The sequence below is a fragment of the Suricata suricatta genome, chromosome 13, assembly GCF_006229205.1.
Source record: "Suricata suricatta isolate VVHF042 chromosome 13, meerkat_22Aug2017_6uvM2_HiC, whole genome shotgun sequence".
Lineage (NCBI taxonomy): Eukaryota > Metazoa > Chordata > Mammalia > Carnivora > Herpestidae > Suricata > Suricata suricatta.
In genome coordinates this window covers 54,323,046-54,344,444 of record NC_043712.1, presented here as the reverse complement: position 1 = coordinate 54,344,444, position 21,399 = coordinate 54,323,046, and the positions used below count along the sequence as shown (strand labels likewise).

Here is a 21,399-nt window from a genome sequence, read left to right as displayed (position 1 = left end):
GTGAAGCTATGTGGAAGCTATTCTAACTGGAGCAAAAAATTTGCTTTATGAAGGCACATGACATTATGCTGAACAGGATGGTATTTTTTATGCTGTGGAGGTCATAGAGTGAAAGTTAGAATGAATAATTTAGAACTGGGTCTGGAGGCAATGGGGCCATTGCAGGTTCTTAAGATGATGAAAGGCATTTTGAGAAAAATGACTTAGAAACAACATCATTCCAAGGAGGAAGAGAAAGGAAACATTAAAGTAGGAAAATCAGTTTAGATACAATTGTGATAATGTAATCATGGAACGATGAGCTGGAAGCATGCAGTGGTGTCACTAAAATGGATTTTCTTTTTAAAAAATCAGTGGGTTTTGATGATTAACTGAAAATATTCACAAACTTCTAGCAAGAGAGGTTGACCTCAAACACTGTAGTGCCATAAATAAAAATCATTAGTTTGAGGAAAATGACAAATTTCATTTTGGACATGATGGTTTTTATGTAGCATGAGGTCCTAAAAAGAATCATGTAATAGAGATAAGACTCGCAAACCTCTAGTTATGTGCAGAACATGGGGAAGGTACTTAAGATGTTGAATTATTATTTTCATTAAGTAATGTAACATCTCTAAGTAACTATGTTTCCTAAAACACTAAAAGGCCCATAAACTCCTACTCCCATTACCACACTGTGAGATACAATAAGTCGGTGGTGGTTGTTAGAACTTGTGGTTATTGTCAAATCTTATATCAAGTTATAAATTAGAGATCAGAGCAGCATTTTTACCTGATCCCCATAGAGGTGGCTTGTCTGCTCTTCTTAGGCCCTTACAGAAGACTAGAGGAAGATCACCCATATCCACCTTCAAATGGACAGAAGATAACAAAACTCTAAAGACACAGGATTTATGTTTCTGAAAAACAAATCCTAGGGTTGGTTGAGCTTTCTTCTGTCAATTAAGAACCCCTGTTTTCCTAACTAAAAAATAAGAACAAGACATCCTTTACTCAAGTTAACTGATTTATTCTACAAGCTTCAGCAAACACAAGAACAGGACTCTGAATAGGTAGAAGAGGGAGAAAGTGATGCTGAATGGCAAGGATGTACGGCTCTCCAAATTACAACAGATCTGCAAAGAGCTAGAATCATATAGAAGGAAAACACTTCATCACAGGGGACTTTACTTAAAGGGGCAAAACATTCAGGGGCACTTGGTTGGCTCAGTCGGTTGAGTGTCCCACTTTGGCTCAGGTCATGATTTCATGGTTCGTGAGTTCGAGCCCCACATCAGGCTTGCTGCTGTGAGCCTATCAGCACAGAGCCTGCTTTGGATCCTCTGTCACACTCTCTCTCTCCTCCCTAGCTTGAGCTCTTCCCAAAATAAATAATTATTTAAAAATAAATAAAGGGGAGAAAACATTTGATAGTGAGTAGGCATATGGAATCTGGAGTCAGATGGAAGTGTGTTCATCTTCAGATAAAATGTAACTCCTAGCTGGGTGGCCATGGGAAAATTGCTGACATCAGCTAAGCCCCAATTTGTAATATGAGCACAATAAGAGGACCCACCTCCTAGAGTGTAACGATATGACAACATGCAGAGTAAGTACCCAGTGAGCACTGGGTAACATTATTAAAAAAGGAAACACCATTAAATCTACTAGTGGTCAGCACAAGGACACTACTCATTTCTAGAATGGAAAGAGAGAGAGACGAGCGGGGGAGAGAGGGGGGGATGGAGGGAGGGAGAGAGGAGACTGCAGCAAAGATAGGTAAAGAAAGAGAAATGGGACAAAAATGAGGGAGAATGAGGAAGAAAAGTGACAGGAAAAAAGCCAAAGAGCAATGATTAAAGGGAACAAGGAAAATATTCTTAAAATTAATAGTTACAGTCTGAAATTTCTGTATATTGTTCCTTTGTCACTGAAACAGAAGCAGAACAAAATAAAATAGAATTCCAAATGAAACTGGAAACAAATGTTACCTGGAAGCTCATTGGAAAGCTAGGTTGGTGAGTAGAGGGTAATGGAGGAAAGCGCCTAGTGTTGGATACATGGGAACGGAATAAAAGAGAAAATATAACTTTATCTAATCATTTTCTGTGTCTTCTTCTTATTATTTCTATTGCCAGATAAAAATGCTTGTTTAAATCATGCACAGTGTAAGCCTTCTTAGTCAAATATGGTTTGGCCTTTATACACTATTTTAAACAAAGTACACTTACATAATTAGGAATGGAGCTGTAATACAAAGCAAAGATATTGCATTACACAAGGAAACTGAAGTCCTGTAAAACAGAGGCTGCATTCCAGCAAACTAGCAATCCTTTTTTTATAATCCCTATTCATACACAATTCAGAATGATGTAATGCCAGGTTATATATCAACTAAACCATTCTTTTAGTGAATCTCTCCCCAAATGCCTGAAAAATCTGTCTGGAGTTGATGACATGTTGAAGAAATGAATTAACTCTGTAGTCTATCTGTTATATATTACTACAGTTCTTACATGAGGACCAAAAATAACTCAATATAAGATGCTCATATTATGCTTAGGAAATGAATATTAACAAGGGATGCAAGTTTACTGAATTAGGACTTAATGCAATTTTCCTGTGACTTAGGAAACCTTTGGGGCATCTGGGTGGCTCAGTCGGTGAGGTGACTGGCCCTTGATTTTGGCCCAAGTCATGATCTCACAGTTGATGAGATGGAGCCCCACATGCTGTCAGCACAGAGCCTGCTTAGGATTCTCTCTCTCTCTCTCTCTCTCCCTCTCTCTCTCTCTCTCTCTCTCTCTCTTTCTCTCAGCCTTTCTGCCACTTGTGCTCTCTCCTTTCTCTCAAAATAAATAAAGCAAACTTTAGGGAAAAAAAGGAAATACAGACTGGGATTTCATATAGACTGCAATTTAGAGTGTTAGTCATCAACATATTTTTTCCAATTTCGAACGTGTAAGACGTGTACATTGAGAGTTGGTCACAGGGAAAATTATGTAGTCTCTGCAGTTTTATTTAATGACCCATCACCTCTTAACTTCTCTCCCTCCCTCACACCCAGATACTCATACCCAGAGACTCATCTGTCACCCACTTCACAGGACTTCTGAGTCCCTACACTCAGGCTTTGGCTTTGACCCCTTCCCATATCTCAATACCCCCTACTCAGTTATTTGCTACTCAATGTGTTATAACACATATCAGACTAATGTGTTCCTAAACATTCATGTATTGGATTCCTTTCTAGTTAACATATTTGAAGTTGAAAGGTAATGCCTTTTTTTTTAAGTTCAGTGTAGCATTGTGGAGAAGATAGTTTTGTTAGATCATTTATGAAAAATATAGAGAACTCATTGCATAAAAGCCTTGTGTGCTTTGCTTTGATTATTTTATTCCATGTTGCATCAGGCAATAATTCTGCCCAGTTTAGAGAGTTGTTCTTTGCTCTCCATTTAAAAGAGTTATTCCAAATCATATACTGTGCCACATACTTCATTATGGGAGAGGTGGGTTCAAATCTGCCATGACATAGGCAGACAATGTTAATATTTTGGGCACCATATAGAGTTAGGGCTGTAATATTTAGTACTGACAAAGGCTACTTAGAAAATTCCCTATAATTGAGATATAGAGATAGTAAGTGACATTTTTACTTCTTAAAACACTCAGATTCCCCTTCAAAAATATTCCACTTCATTTCTTTCTTTAGAGTTAAAAAAAGACCCTACTTGTTATAAAAGGTTTGCATAAACATTTGTAAATAAAATGGAAAGCAATAAAATAATTTTTAAGTAATATTCTGATTTCTTTTTATAATTAATTAAACAGAGATGCACAGACATTAAATCAAAACCTCTCATAATCTCACCCCACAGTATAGCTTCGTTATTTGGTAAATATACATATATTTTACAACTGATACATATGTCAGTGTATATGTATGTATGTACATGTATACACATATATGTGCATATACAGACATACAGGCTGCTAAACCTTCATTTTTTAGCTTCCTTTTTTCATTGCAGTGCTGCCCAAACTATGGCTACATGTAATTTGTTTAACTAATTCCTTATTGCCAGACTATGATGAAGCATCTTTTGCTTGCTTGGTTGTTTTTTCTTTGGATTTTGTATTGAACATAATTACAAATAAATCTCCTCACATATTGCAGATTATCTTTTTAGAAGTAATTTCTAAAAAATGAATTGCTGAGTCTAATGGCTATGCCTTATTTTAAAATTTGATCCCTGGCCCTCTAAAATATTACCAATTCTGGAGCACCATGGTGGCTCAGTCAGTTGGGTGTCAGACTCTTGATGTCAGCTCAGGTCATGGTCTCACAGCTGGGAGATGGAGGCCTGCATTGGGTTCTGTGCTGAGTGTGGAGCCTGCTCGGGATTCTCTTTCAGTCTCCCTCTCTGTCTCTCACTCTCTGCCTCTGACCCTCACGCTCACTCGTGCTCTCTCCCTCTCAAAATAAATAAACATTGTTCAAAAAAAAATATTACCAATTCACAGGTACACCAACCGTACATTGAACCCCCCCCAGATATTGTCACGTTAGGTGTTTTGAATTGTTTTTAAATGTTTTGAAATCTGAGGTAGGTTAGTAAGTAACCCAACATTTGGCTGGCTGTTTTTCTTGCAAAGAAGTTGTAACAACCTGCCTACAAATCATCAGTGTTCATCTCTCAGGACCCCGCTATTCTGCCAAATCATCTCTCGCCCGAAACCAAGACAGACGAGATCATGACAATGAGAATAAGGGTGTTTCTGCTCCGTATTTCTACACATCTGTCAAATGAAGTTGGTTGCTGTGGGGGAGTGACCCTGCCTTTGGGTATGAAATGACACCTCAGACGTTTATGATCATGTCTTTGCAACTGACCCCCTATGAACCAGCATGGACTCAAAAGCTCAAAACAAATATGAAGTGCTTCTGACAGAACGTGATGAATTTTAAATAGAATTAGCAGTGTCTTAAGTCCCACTTAGAAGTCTTTGGACCACCACAACCAGGGGTCATTACGGAACCGTGGATCAGGTCCCATAAAATCAGTTTTCACGCATGGTGGGATATAGAAAAATCACAAAAAGAGAGAAGTGGTTAAGAAATTGCCCTCTTGGCTGCCTTTTATCTTCTGGAATGGCAGGATATGCTGGGCTTTTGTTTTCCCCTGTGAATTTATCATGCCCTGGATATTTGCTTCATCAGACTGGCAAGGAGCAGTCTCACTGGTGGGAAGGTGATAAACCTTTCTGCCCAGCCCTAATCACTGCACAGGCTTCCATGCAGCACCCTTGCACGATTGCTTTGCTCCCCCATTCCCACTATGTTTTTTAGGACCATCACCTTGTAAACCAAAGAACTAATTTCCACTTCTTTTTAGATCTAGGCTCCACCAAGTGCCAGCTTCAATCTCAAATACTGGTCCCATGCTGGAAGGGAGTGATAATTCATACAAAACCAAGGGCAGAGAATGGGAACAGCCTTCTACAACATTCTAATGCCTCTTAATGGTTTATTGTAGATGAATTGTCCATGAATGCAGTTATATTCTTTTTTTTTTGTGACTGTAATTTTTTTATCGCTATCTCACTTGAAACTGAATTTCCCAAAACATCAGAAGCAGTAACTGAGTGCTGGCCTTATCAAAAATATACGTTCAACAATGAAAACCCTAAACAGCCCATCTGTAGGTATGGAAACAACAAGGTTTCGGGTGTAAAATGTAACTTGGGGCAAACCCCAGCTTCCCTTCTTGAGGCCAGCTGAGTATTGGGCACGGGGTTTCACCCCCTGGAGTTTCAAAGTCATCTTATGAGAACGAGATTGGCAACATTTGTTTCTCTGGGCTGTTATGAGGATTCGATGATATAAAACATGCCAAGAGTCCATCATAAAATAATGTCTAATACAAGACAGCTCCTCTGGTAGCCAGTGCTTTTTCAGTTTCCCCTACTTTATCACCGTGGTTTGTGCTGCTCTGATTTAAAAGTGCTTTCTGTTTCAAAGGGGTTCTTGCTGACTCATCAAATGCATATAATAACCAGTAACTATCTAACATCATTATAGTATTTATCTTTTATATAAGGTATACATACTCAGTATGTCTCATTATGGTCACAAAAGTATTCTCATTGAGTCATACCTACTTCTGTAGGAAAACCACATTCTCCATCTCTCTCTTCTTCTCTCTCATTCTCTCTTCAAAGCAGCATTGCTAGTTAATAGCTTAGGGAGGCTAACTTTCAACTGTACAGTAATGCTCTTAAGTCGTAAGACTAAGATCTACAATTCTAATATGGGGAGTTCTTGAATTTTAACACCCAAATAATGCTAACTAATCCTTTTGTGTCTTTACATAGAATCTTGGCAATCTCTTTATCATTAAAAAATACATAAAAACTTATATTCCTCATTCTCTTCCTCCCAAGAATACTGAAAGGTAGTTCTACCTTTTCATCTATACTTGTAACAGCAAGACTAAAGAGAAGTGATATACCTACATATGGACAGAGAATGAGAAATTTAGAGACATTGCCAGAAATGGGCATTGATCATGAAACCAGAACATTCAGGTGGACATTTTACAGTGTGTGCCACATCTGCAGTTAAAACCCTAGTGGAAACTCAGAGCGTTCTCTACACTTTTGAGATACCATCTTCTCTGTGAGTGGTTAACATTGCTTTACACTACACTCACTGGGCTTTTAGTTCAATGTGTTTGCCTTCCATGCTGTGTAAAAACCAATATTGCAAATAATATCTCTGAAGTTGTTTTCAAAGCAAATTCCTAAGATTACCTCTAAACTAAGACCTAGAAACAGCATTTTTTGGCTTTCCATGTTTGTCTTAAATTTACACTATCAGTTGTTAGAGCCCACCTCAAATTTGATTTTAGAAGTCATCAAGATATTTGCCAAAAGATATCAAAGTTGATTTTATGAATTATGCCCATGGCTATGCCACTGGATTGCAGGCTAAGGGTGTTTCTGGTCAAAGTGTTCTAGCCTATGAAAGCATGTTTAAGAAAATCTAACAGCTATTATTATCTAACAGGTAATTATTAATAAAGGGGTAAAATAGACTATCATTTAAAATATGTTTATTTATTTATTTTTGAGAGAGAGCACAAGCAGAGGAGGGACAAAGAGAGAGAGATGGAGACAGAATCTGAAGCAGGCTCCAGGCTCTAAACTGTCAGCCCAGAGCCCGACGCAGGACTTGAACCAACAAACTAAGATCATGACCTGAGTCAAAGTTGGATGTTTAACTGACTAAATCACACAAGCGCCCCTAGACTGTCATTTTTAATACTTGTTGCCTGATAGAGGCAAAGTCTGTTGTCTGTTTCTTTCCTATGGCTTTCTCTGTAGATTCCAATTCTCTCCTAGGATTCACAGACTCATGTCTGAGGTGAACCCCCAAGACGTACCCTCTGCAAAAAGACATGTTGGAATCCTGACTCAACGGTACCTCAGAATGTGACTTTTGCTTTATTTGGGGGAAAGGTTCTTATAGTTTTATCTCTTCTTATTTATTTGTTCATTTATTACTTTAGAGAGAGAAAACACAAGGGAGAGCAGCAGAGGGAGAGACAGAGAGAATCCTAAGCAGGCTCCATGCTCAGCATGGAATCCAATGTGGGGCTTGATCCCACGACCCTGAGATCCTGACCTGACCTGAAATCAAGAGCCAAACATTCAACCAACTGAGACACCCAGACTCCCCGAGGTGCTTGTAGTTTTAATTTGCTAAGTTAAGATATCCAGGGCAGAGGAGGCCCTTAACCTGATATGATTAGTGTCCTTAGAAGAAGAGAAAAATGTGAACTCAGACACAGAGAGAAGACAGCCATGTGAAGATGGAGGCAGAACCTGGAACTATGTTGCACACACCATTACCTGAACAACAAAATTTGGAAGCAGTGAGGCAGGATGCTTCCATAAGACTTTAGAGAGAGTATGGCCCTGTCAACATCTTGATTTTGGACTTCTTGTCTCCAGAACTACAAGACAATACTTTTGTATTGTGTTAAGCTGCTCAGTGTGTGGTATTGGTTAGGGCAGCCCCCCAGGAGATGACCACACACAGTTTTATGAGTTCCCAGGCCTTTCTGCTTCTGACTTTGGTACACATTTCCCCAATTACCACTTCGACCAACCTATAGACCCTAAACTGCTCTGCTTTTTCTGACTTTGAATCTCTGTTTCCTTTCTTAACTGTAATTAATGATCATCTTCCAGTATGTTATGAACAAGAGGTGTACTGGGAGCAGCCCAGACCTCTTTTCAGGAACAGATTGTTATATTTTGGGGAATTTCTCAAATTGATTGCTAGACATAGCCATTATTTCAAAAATTACACCGTGTAAGCTTTAAGTTAGGCAACTTATGCTAAAACAAATGGGATAAATTATCAAAATGCATCTCTTCCTAATTATTTGACTGCATTTTACTACATTTTACTATATTTTACATTTACTATGTACTACATTGACTGCATTTTACATAGATTACTATGTTCTTGGGGCTATTGTCTAATGTATCTGTATAGTTGAAATACTATTATAATGCTGTGCTGGAGCCCATCTTTTCTCAACTCACATTGGAAGCTTGAAATCAGCCATAGTGGGAATACTTACACCATGAAAACTATCAAAAGCTATAAATCAGTTATTTTTATATTTTCAGAGAGCTAGGTGTAGACATTTACAAGCATGCCATTGAAATAACTCATAAGTCCACTCTATAAGCCAAACTGGGATATCTACAGAGGAAGTGACAAAGGCTAGCTTTACAAAGAGATCTCTCTTCTGGGCCCTGTTTTGCACCTTTCAGTAGGAATTCAGAAAAGCACGGAAAGCAAGTAAAAGCAAATAAAGGACTCCATTACAAATAATGAAGGCAGAGAGATTTGACAGGGATTGTGAAGAGGGGATAAGGCAGACTTAGATGCTGGTGACCTACTTTTAGTATTGTCTCCTAAATCTCCCAGGGAAGTGTTTAGCTGTGATTATAAATATTAATTAGATTCCAATCAGAGTGCTATTTAAAGGATCTTAGGGAGAGACATTTTAGATAGGCAGGTAGATAGAGTTAGGGCAATATACATGATATAATATGTGTAAGCTCCTCAGGTTGGCAATAAACTAGATGATTCTACTTAGTAAAATAGACCCAACCCAGCTACACAATTATAGGTGAATTAAATGGCCACGAACAGGCAGGGAAACGTCTTCATAGCTTTAACAGATATATATATATATTTCCACTGTGTGTGGATGGGCTCAACATTCTCTAGTTTTGCTATGGCATGTTCCTTGTTAAGCAGTTCATCAGCCGAACAAAAACATTTATAGGAACAGCAGCTCTCCACATTTAAAGCAGAAATTCAAAGAATCTGATATCCATGAAATAGTTACTTCCTAAAATTCTTAAGCGTAATTTGAGGCTGTTAGCTGCTAGCTATTATCCTGCCCTGTGGGAAGTGAAGTTTCAGGTTAGAGACTGCCCTGGTGCTTGAACTCTCTGCCAGCAAGAGTTGGGAAAGCTGCAGACCTTCAATCGGTGCCAGAGAGAAGGTGAGAGGCCTTTTTTTTTTTTAACCACAATGCCAGCAGCAGATTAAGGAGTGGCATTACTCACACCATGCAAAGTCTTGCTGAGTCTACTTGGGCTGAAAGGAGCCTGCCCCCAACCAGGAAGCAAGCCTTCTAAGTGTGCATCACATCACTCTGCTTCTGTGACTGAGGCATTCTTTTAAAACCTGTCATCTGAGTCCAACAGCGTTCCTATTTAATTAGCCACTAAGTTTCTTTTTGTTTTGTTTGCAATGACAAACAAGAGGCTCCCTTTCCTTTTCAAAAAACACGATCCAACTGGGAAGGAAAGTCTCTTCTCCTCCATAGTTTAATACTGATTCTTAGGTTTCCTAGGCATTCTAAATAGAAAATAAAAAGGCTAATACAGGTCGCCCATAAGGCAGTCAGAAAAAGAAGAATATAATCAAGCAGTCTGGATCTAAAAAGCTATATCACAAATAGTATGAGAACTATTTTTATAACATTACTTTTCAGTAGATCAGGCTCAGGGAAAGAGGAGCTGTCTGGAGACGGTCAGGAAGGGTAGGAGCGGGGAGGGTGTGCTGCTATGAGTAAGAACTGGGGAACTAGGAGAAGGTTATCCAGAGAGTTTCTTCCCTGTTTCTCTCTGTTCTTCCTCTTTCTTATTTGTGATAACCCCACTCCCACTCCAGACTCCCATCTTAGCCCATTGCTGCCAGTTCTCAACAGCCAATTCCCCAAATCAAGATGTGTAATGGACCTCCAGGGCTACCAAACAAGGACAGCAAGTGGTCCAGCCTCTCACACGTTTTTTCTTTCATGATAGGAGACTCTTGCAACCAAAAAATATTCTCAAGACCCAAAGTTGTTTTTTGTTTTTTAAAGACACTTATGTTTTAACACATTAGGTAAGAAATGTTCTAATACCAGACCACATAAAGCAGTAATGACAAAGTGAACACAATATATAAGAAGCCTAGTAACAGTTCTGGAATTCAAATATGTTTTGAAAATGCTAGAATGTCTCTATTTTATTTATTTTCTTTACTTTTTAAAGTATTTATTTATTTTTGAGAGACAGTGCATGCACTCTCATGAGGGATGGGGGAAGGGCAGAGAGAGGGAAAGAGGGAATCCCAAGCAGGCTCCACCCTGTCAGTGCAGAGCCCGGGGCAGAGGGCTCAGACTCACAAATGGTGAATTCATGACCTGAGTGGAAATCAAGAGTCTGAAGCTTAACAGACTGAACCACCCAGCCAACCTCAGAACATCTCTATTTTCAACTAAAATGTTATAAACCATTAAACTGAGAAATTTGGAAAGGCTCAATATAACTAAGCTTTTCTTAAAATTTTTACCTTTGTTGTATATTGCACTAGCACAAAGTATTACTTTACATACTTTTTGGCCTTTTTCTTAATGAGGTCAGATTCATTTTGTAAGCAATAACTATAGAGAGAAATTTCATGTTTTATAAACTATAGAAAACATTCATGTTTCACAAATTACAAGAAATTATAGCATAGCTTTGAGTTATCAGACTCTGGTCCTTCTTTGTCTTTGAGGTTTTTCATTTATCTGTAAACTGGACCAGCTGTCTTTCATATTTTGTCAAACCTTACCAAACTTTCAATTCTAGTTTCTTCCAGTACCTGACAATAATTCTCCAAATTAATGTTTTCATTTCTTCTCCCACCCTCCGGTGGTACAGCTGCTGAGAACAAAAAAGCTCCCTACCCAGATCCTCAAGGGCATCCTAGGTTATCTCGTATCTAAAGAGATCATGCATGCGGAAGCTGGACACATATGGGCTTTACTTTTATTTTCAGAGAAGTTTTCTCTGCAGACGTTCAAAATGCAAACATAAACAAACAAACAAACAAACAAACGAATAAAAGTTTTCTATTTCTGAGTTCTCAACTTCAATATCAAATACTAATTTTACTGTCTGCGACTCACAGCAAAGGTGGTGTTCCTTTTTTGTACAGTTACACTGATAATTTGATAATACACTTTTTTTTATTATTGAACAAGTACAAGCTAGTTATTGTGTTTGTAAAGCTACTCCCTTCAGCCAGCCCTATGCTGAACTTTGTGAGGGTTTGAAAACAACAACAACAACAATAACAACACACAAACTGCTCTTGACTAAAGTGCAACCCTTCCTGGATTATATGTCAAAGTGCAATTCTTATCCAGTGAGTTCGTGGTTTCCCCAATTCAGGGCAAAGCATGTTGCTTTATCAGTGAGTTGAGATTTAACATTGTTCTCCTTTAATTCCATGAATGGCTGTTCAAACTTTAAAATGGGTCACTAAGTTTACAACTGTTTTCTTCATTCATTTTTTAAAATTTTTTTGTTTTTTAAAATTTATTTTTGAAAAACAGAGAGAGCACGAGCAGGGGAGGGTCAGAGAGAGAGTGAGACACAGAATCCGAGGCAGGCTCCAGGCTCTGAGCTGTCAACACAGAGCCCAACGCAGGGCTCTAACCCACGAACTGTGAGCTGTGAGATTATGACCTGAGCCAAAGCTGGCTGCTCAACCAACTGAGCCATGCAGGTGCCCCTCTTTATTCATTTTTAAGAGTGAAAACTAACGTACCAATGTCTGGCATGGTGATAAGAGAAGTTCGGCAATTTTCTCCCTGACATGAAATATTTTATTCTGAAGGCTTATGTTGCCTGTCCTTATAACTCCTAGATGAGGTTCTACTAAGACCAAACTCTGAGATGGGGTCGGCCGAGGTGCTAAGTGTAAAACCCAGGTGACGTTCAGGAGTGGAGCCCACGAAGGACCAAGAACACAAATATTTGTCTGACCTCCAAACAGAGGAGCCTATATTTTCAAATGTCCCAAAGGAACCCCCAAAATTAGCTTACTTGGAAAGAGTATCCTCTACTTGAAGATTATTCACACAAACTCAATATTTTAGTCAAACCTATAATCCATGTAGCTCATGATAATTTACTTGGTAGTATCTCCTAAATAGATTATATGCTTCGAGTATCTTCTAAGTAGTTGAAAAATATAGCTTAATTATCAAAGACAACTTTTCACTAGCTCTGTGCAGTACTTTCCCCCCATGATTAAAAAAGTATCTCAGCAGCTTTAGCCTTTTAAATCCACCCCTACCTCAGTAGTCATATAAATTATTCTGGCTATCTAATTCTTCACTTCTGGCAGTGAAATATTTGGGCTATACATTCTTATTGAACTTCTGGTGAAACAGTTTCACTTTTTACTAGTGTAAAAGTAGAAAAGGCTTCTTTCTAAAGCTAGACTTTCACTGTAAGGGAAGATAGCGGGTGGGAAATGACACTACATTTCAAGTCCAACTTTTGTTAACTGTTTTAAAGGCTGTGGCTACCCGATAATTTGGCTGGAAAAACTGAAAATCCAACACCCCTATCTGGTACTTCCACCTAAAGTAGTTCGCTGAAACTTCTACTAACAGCAGGGCTGGAAACATTTCTATTGCTCCTCTTGCCTGTGATATACGGTACAAGGGTTGGCCCTGGATTGGTCCACCTGCCAGAGGAGTTTAAAGTTTCCAAGGCTAGGAAGAACCCAGTGACTGGGATCAAACTGCCTAAATGAGAAGAAGAGCATTTCTGCAGCAACGAGAAAGCCGTTAAACTCCCGCTAAGCTAGCCGTCTCTTTTATGCGTCCATGCACACGACCGACCTCCTCTATCACTGACCAGGGATTATTTCTGCCAATCCAGGATATTCCAAAGCTTGGAGACATATGGCTGGAAAATGAAACGACCCTGGAGTGTGGCCACATCTTACTTTGTGTCGCTTGGTACCAGATGGGCAATCAGTGAATGATGCAGAGATGTGAACGGACAGTTTTATAATGTGAATTTCCCCCCATAACGCCAAAAACATTTTCCCTCTCATTTCTTTGGGTTTGTAATACGTGGATTTTTCTCCTCTCTGCAATATCAATTGACTCAACTTTGCAGTGTGGTGGCCAAAAAGGAAGAGGTTGAAGCCTTCTCTAAAATCTTAGTAAGTGTCGGAGGAGCCACAGCACCCTGGAAATTGCGGCTGCGACCGGCCCCGTCCTGTGCGGATTTCTGGGCCCCGAACAGCGCAAGCGGTTATGGAGCGGACGGTGCACTCCATCCGCCGCCCAGGATAGAGACCCGGGCTCCGGGAGGGGTCTGTTCATTTCGCCGCAGCCTAGGAGGCCGCTGCTGCCTCTCATCCTCCGCGTTTTATTACCATTATCCTCGTTCTTGAAAAGTCATGGAAGACGGCCCGCTGCCAGACCTCAGAGACATCGAGCTGAAGCTGGGGCGCAAAGTCCCCGAGAGCCTAGTGCGCTCGCTCCGTGGGGAGGAGCCGGTTCCCCAGGAAAGGGACAGGGACCCCTGCGGGGGAGGCGGCGGCTGCAGCAGCCGCAGCAGCAGCTGCAGCTTCCCTCCCTCCCTGTCGTCCTCCTCGTCGTCCTCCCCAACCTCTGGCTCCCCACGTCGTAGCCGCTGCGGCGCCCTGGAGAGGCTGGAAACCAAGCTGCACTTCCTGAGACAAGAGATGGTGAGTGCGGGCGCCCGCTGTGGGAAAGAGGCCCGCCGAAAGGTGGGGCGATCGGAAGAGGGGGCCGCAGGGAAAGGGCGGCTGAGGCTGCGGAGCCCAGTGCGGGCGCGTGGGAAATGCAGGGTAGAGGAGCGCGCGGGGCGGGGGCGCGTCTGGAGGCTTGTTTACTCCGGACTTTGCTCTGCCGGGGTTTGCTGAGACGGCTGAGCCTGCTTTGCTCTGTGTACTTTGTGATAGCGCCGACTCTGTGCCTCAGACCCTGACCGTTTAGCTGCCAGTCCGCGGCCTCCCGAGCACCCTGCCCGCCGAGGGTTTGCAGTTACTAAGCCGTCTGGGGCCTGCGGTGTGCCATTCAGGCCGTCGGTTCAAAAGGTGGCTCCATCCTTTGCACTCCACAGCGAAGGATACTTCCTGGTTTGCCTGGAGGTGGCGAGGCAGGATCCCTGCCGGCGCTCCTTCCTAGCTCACTCTTCCACCCCCTACCGCCCCCGCCCCGCGGTGCGGCGGCCACAGCTCAGCTGATTCTCCACAGCTGGTTCTGGAAACAATGACCCACTCGTCCTTGATGTATTTAGGAATAGCTGGTTCCACTGTTTGGATCCTAGGGAGCAGGTGATTTGCCAACGACCACTTCCTCCCCTCCCCTCCCCCGCCTCCCGCCCCCGTCCTCAATCTGCAATTGTTTTCTGTGTTGCTTGCAAACGTTACGTTTAGAGTAGGACAGTGAGACTAGTACAGGGTCTGAGAATACTTGTCATTCGGATGTTCTTAAACAGAAAAACTTTAGTGGCTATGAGCTCTGGGGCCAGTCACTTGGCCTCTGTAAACCTCGGTTTATTTGTCCACTGATCTGGTTGGAGGAAATAATTCCTTCCTAAATCCTTTGATGAAAATGCCCACAAAGCAACAGCATTTTCTACCAGCGTGGAGAGGAGGGAAGTTGCCACAGTGGTCGCAGTCGGCCAGAAGGATGGTGAGGATTTTCCACATAAACGATCCCGTCTCCTAGGGCTTTACATTAAGAAAAAGTAACCAGAGGTGTTTTCCCTAGTTCCTCTGTTCCTGCATTTGGAACACTCAGGAGGTCATAAATTCCACAGCATAAAGTAATCTTGGCAAATATAGAAGTGTAAAAAGCCAGTCTTCATGTCCTATGTTCAGAATTATCACCGTGTTTTCTCCACATAAAGGCCCTTGGATATATACTCTAAAAACCTGTTAAGATCTTTAAAGTTGGTCTACCTAAGGACTCTAGTTATATGTCTTAAGTATCTATTTTCTTTCTACGGGGGTGTTCAGATGTTGAAAGCAAATTACACACACCCACACACACACACACACACACACCCCTATATGTGCATAGGCATATATATTCATACATCATGTATAATGCAAATTATTTTATTATTCTGTTCATGTTTCACTGTCTAAATACATGCAGGTTATATTCCTTAGTTATTGAAAAAATACTTACTAAGCATTTACTGTGGGTAAATGGGTGCTGAAAATACAAAATGAAAAAGTCAAAGAGCCCGTGTAGCTCTCAAAGCTCTTGCACTCATTTATCATTTATTATTTGTAGTAAATCAAGCCAAGTGTGTTGAAGAACTCCAGGGTGGGGTGGGGAGGTGGGAATCTGGTTATTTTCAAATAAGGACACTCTCTAGACTTATCTGTTGTTCTTAATGAAAATATCATCAGTGCAGTAAAACTGTGTTTCCCGAAACCAGATCTTGCTGTGTATGATTAGGGTGTAAAAATATAAACATTTTTAAAAAGCTAACAGAAACCACGACAATAGCAGTAGCAGATTGCTAAATTTACTATTTGTTACATTTTCTATGTGAAATGTCAGGATCCACAGAATTTACGCCAGACAGATGTTTTGTGTTCAATTTTGTGCTCCACTAAATGTCTCCATGAAGAAAATAAGAATATTAGCTTTGGGAGTTTAGATAAAAGATTTAGACAGGTATCTTCCCTGCCAGTGAGACCCTCTTCCCTCACTTTACAGAACTCCTTTGGTTGGAAGAAACCCCAGCTTCAGCATAACTGGGAGGCAACAGATTTTTGGGGGGTAGACTTGGCACGTTTGTTATAAACACAGAGCAGGTGTTCTGCTGCTCCGCCTGTCTCCTCACCACATCCCCAAGTGAAGAAGTTAGAGACTGAGTGAAATATGACCTCTTAAGTGCGATTTTTACTTTCTTTTCTGCCCAATACTATGTGCACTGAATTAACCTCCTTGGTATTAAGCATGACTCCACATTTCATGTTTATTACTTTTGGTTCATGAATCATTCTTCTTGATTATCTGGAATTACCAGCCTTTGGGCCTGCCCTCAGAACTCTTTCCTAAGAAACACCTGAGCCATGCACAAACCTTTCTAGAGACTTTCTCCCTTCTTTTCCTATTAGAATGGATGTGTATATCATTGACACAACATAGCATAGACTTGAAGGGAGGCAGTCTGAACACAAGGTTCTTTACATACTTGTGATTTTATCCTGGCTTCTCTCTTCTCCTTTTCTGCGTGCTTTCATGGATAATTTCCTTCACTCTTATTTGTAATGTTACAGTCAAGGCTCTTAGAGCCCTGAGAGATGCAATTAAAAAAAAAAAAAAAAGGCAACTTGAAAGAGATTGAAGAAAGGGGGAGAAACTGTTTCTGTGTCCAAAATTCTTAATTGTGAAACCTTTATTAACCCTTATTAGCATAATAATTGGCACCCTACCTAATAAAGCTTGTGCGAGGGAAAACATTAGAAAAGAAAATTTTCAGGCATATAGTGGTACAGTAGGCCAGTTTAGGTGATGATGAGGATGTCTTGGGGAGGAGACAGATTTTCCCAGTATGTGAAGAATTTTTATTTTGAATTTAGAGATAAGGAAATTTGACAGTACAGTAAACAAATACAGAGATAAATGGGAAATTTATGAGATTGAAATGAACTGTCAGGCCTCTTGTACAAAGTCTGCCCAGTTCACTACTTTTCTGTGCACAGTGTTTTATTATATGTTTTTAGTGTTTATTTATTTGTTTTGAGAGAGAGAAAATATTTTTCCAATATATGTGAATAATCTTAGTCAAAACCTATGTTTTACCATTTAGGGATAAATTTTACCTCTACTTTTCTTTTACAAGAGGTTCAAAAACTTTTATTCTGTCAGTATGTCTATATCATACCTCTAGTTTGACACTGAAAGTTATTTTCATCCATTTTTCTCTGGAAGAAATTTCAGATTTGCCTAAGATAAAGGCAGTCACTAAGGATTCAATATCTGGCCTTGGAAGGGGTTAAATGCTTTGCTTTCCTAGATAATTACTGTTCAGAGAATCAAAGAGGAGTTTGGAATGAAGAATATACTACCTGTTGATGCCACATTCTGGTTCCAGTCGATTCTGTATTATGTCGAGATGATTCCTGATCTTTGCATAATGCCACGCCATCACGAAAACTGCTATGGATTTACTCTGTCTACTTTCCCTATTTTTGGCAGGTGTTTGCCTAACAGCTGTGTAATATAATGAATAGAATAAACAATCTCACACTAGCCACTTACCCTTTCTGACTGTTAAAGCCTTCAAGTACCCCACCCAGTTCCTCAAATCTTGCATTACTAAAGTGTCTAGGCAATACCCAGGACTAGGAACAAACACACATATGCTCAGACAAATACATACATGAAATTAGCAGAACATAAATCCAAATGTCAAAGGTTTTAAGAGTGGTCGACTTATACTTGGTTTTTGATGCTTTCTCTCATTGATCTTTTCTACATTTTCCCCAATGTTAAATGGCTTTCTGACGGTAATATAAAGTTATTTTATATTCCCTCAAAAAAATAATTATACTAAATTAACTTAATAGTTGCTTTGGATATGTTTCAGAGTAGGCTAAGAGATTTCTATCACTTGTTCTTTAATTCAGTCTTCTTTCATAATGTAATAGTTTCAACAATATTTTTATTATTTTATCATTTAGCTGGGTTTTTTTTTTTTTTTTTGAGTTAGACAAAAGCTTAAGGAAGGCCCTTGTGTATATAATTGAGAATCTGTAAAGTGGAAGGTTCCTTCCTGGATGAAGTCACAAGTTAGTGGGAAAGATAAAATGGGAGTATTGTTTGGCCAGAGAAAGATTGTAAACTAACATGTCAGCAGGTGCCTGATGCCATAGAGAGATCAGGCTATCAGGTAAAGCTGAGGAGATTTCTGACAGCGCCCTGGACAAGGAATTGAAAGTGCTGATAATGATACAAAGTAATAGCTTAATATTAGGGACAAAGACATCAAGGAGATGAGGAAATCTGATTCCTAACCGGGGCTGCTTCTGTTATTAGGCACAGGGGGTGTTATTATACTTACCTAGATCTGACAAACAAATCTTGTTGAAACATGTTTCCTTACACAGTGGCTCAAAAATGGACAGCAGTTCACAGAAAGGTAGTAATGTCATTTTGCTACAAACACATAAACACAATTTTAGAGAATTTATACCTACTTGAAAACAGTGATATTTCCAAAACCTGAGGGAGTCCTACCCTGTACCTAGGAAAGTATGTTGATTTACTGGTACATACTTGAAGAACACTTTCTGACCAAAGAGAACTTCTTTCCATTCCATTCAAGTTGCACAACCATACTGCCCTGATATTGTAAGAGACCATAAATATTGTGAGATTATTTTTTAGACTGATTATGTTCATTTCCATGACAGCACCAAAACCAGATATTTAACCTTCCATTTTGTAGTTAATAAGTCACAATGAAAAGAATTTGTCATTTTTTTAATGTTTAATTATTTTTGAGAGACAGAGTGCAAGTGGGGGGCAGGGGCAGAGAGGGAGACTCAGAATCTGAAGCAGGCTCCAGGCTCTGAGCTGTCAGCACAAAGCCAGATGCGGGGGTTGAACTCAAGAAACATGAGATCATGTGGGTGGCTGCTCTGGTTTCTGTTTTTTTAATACTACTTCTGAAATGGGGATTTATGGCTGGAATCTCTCGAATCCCCGAGTACTTGTTACATTTCTGTGGTTGTTTTTTCTTTGAAGGATGTTCCTTTTGTTTTTCCTTAAAGGTTATTCTTTACTACTCAAGTGGTGGGCTTCTGGTTGGGTGGAATCTTCATGGGTTTGGACCTAGACAAAGCTAGATTCTTGCCAAGTCTAGAACAAGTCAAGATACAAACCACAGAACCCAGCAGGTTGCCAAGGCCCTGCACCCTCTCCCTTTGGAGACTCTTAGCCCATCTTCCCAGAAGGAGGCATGCCTAGCTCCGAGTGGCGCTCTTTCTGGTTTTGGCTTTGTATGTAGCAATGAGCAAGTTCTATAACCACTCTAGGATTCAGCATTCTTGTTAACATAGGGGAAAAAAGCATCTCTATTTAGGCATTGTAAGAATTTAATGAAATAATATAAGAAAATAAGCAATTACATAGGCATTCAAAGACAGTAATGGCATTGGCAGTAAGAGCTACTATATCAATGACATGGCTGTTTTGTTGATCTTATACAAGTAGCCACAGATGGGCAGTGTGGTTTGGGGACTGATTAAAGTTTAGGCATCTCCTCTCCCAGACTATATCATAGCACCTCCTGTGTCATGGAGAGACTATGTTTCTATACAAAAGTGAAAAAGAAATATGTGCAAACTTTCCCTAGCTTTAGTCCAACTGAAATCTCAGTTTTGATTTTAGACTCAGCATTTATGAAGCAGGTACTATGAACTCTGCAGAGTATAGTAGCCTAGATTAAAGAGCTGTAGGAACCTAAGTTTTGGGTTAGCCTAAAAAGTCTGAGAATGGAGACTAGTATTTGGTTTCTTAACAACGAAAGCTTTCTAATGGGCAAAGTACCATGTTAGTTAAACATTTTATATGTATTATCCCACTGAAACATTATAATAATCTTAACTAAATATAATATTCATATCTACCTTATAGATAAAGCATTGCAGATAGTTGTCAGTGCTCAAGACGGCTTACTCAGTACAGAGACGAGCTAGGTCAAGGTCAGAATCTGAGCTTTAAAACGTGATTGTACTGTTACTTCTCATGCTTCGGAATATCTTGGTGCACATCATGACACCCAAGATTAAATATATATATATGCTTATTTATATCTGCTCTTCCAGATTTTCAAAACTTTAAACATGTTAAACTATATGTTTACTTACTGTAGGCTCCCTATCAGGAGCAACATTTATAGAACACTCAAGACTTGGATGAACATATCCAAAAGTCACCTGATTCCCAGCAATTGTACCCTTCCTGTACCAATATCTTCATAAATACTTCCTTCCACTCCACAAAAGCTGCTAGTGAAGAGTTCTCTGGACCAGTTCAAGATCAGAGCTCAATAGTGGAGCTCAAAAGCATTCATGACCTAGAGCTTTAAAAGCTTACAACTGAGACGCCTGGGTGGCTCAGTCAGTTAAGCCTCCTACTTCAGCTCAGGTCAGATCTCAGGTTCATGGGTTCGAGCCCGCTCAGGCTCTGTGCTGACAGCTAGCTCAGAGCCTGGAGCCTGCTTCAGGTTCTGTGTCTCCTTCTCTCTCTGCCCCTCCCCCTCTCATTCTCTGTCTCTCTCTGTATCAAAAATAAATAAAACACTAAAAAATAAAATAAAAGCTTACAACCGGTTGCATTTTAGTTCTCTGAGAGATTCTGTTCAGGATAAGCTTAGATCTTAGATAACCCACTAGAAAGAACTAGAAAACCGAGAATCGTGACACCATCTTGTGTCCATTTTAGCAGCACCTTCAAATCTCTGTTCTTCTAACAGGAACTCTGTGATCCTATGTTTTTGGAATGATACCACTTGCGCAGCACTGTGCTGTGACTTCCCACATTGTGTGGTTGAAACACACGGATCCAGATTGAGCCCAATATAGATTGTATTGATAGAATTCACAAGAAAAAAGGGGTATGTTTTCAAACATACATTTCAAACATCTCAGTCTAAGACTTAAAAATAAGATCTGAATAATTCATTTTTTAAAGGGGATAAACATTGAGCTAGATTTTTATACATAGCTATTATGCCCATTTTACATATAAGAAAGCCGTGGTTTCCTGGGTGGGGGAGGGGGTTAAATAATTTCACTAAGTCACTGTAAGTAGTTTCCCAGCCCTTCATTCAAACAAGAACCTCCGTGAACCTGGTTATAGGCTGGATCCAGTTCACTCCCAAACCGTACTGTATCTTTGTGCCATGGAGCATGCCCATTTATTACAAATGAATATTTTTTATGGAAATTTTTATCATGGATCTTTTGGTATTCCTTTAAAA

The 21,399-nt window shown here is 40.0% G+C and overlaps 1 protein-coding gene across 1 annotated transcript in view; it reads left to right on the top strand.

Moving 5' to 3' along the window:
• The first annotated feature begins 13,112 nt into the window (after window positions 1-13,112).
• The window catches only part of LURAP1L (leucine rich adaptor protein 1 like), a 49,346-nt gene continuing 41,059 nt past the window's right edge, over window positions 13,113-21,399 (top strand). Inside the window, exon 1 of the mRNA XM_029920286.1 lies at window positions 13,113-14,107. Coding sequence (XP_029776146.1) covers window positions 13,817-14,107 — 291 coding nt within the window. The 5' untranslated portion in view covers window positions 13,113-13,816. The remainder of the gene's footprint in view (window positions 14,108-21,399) is intronic.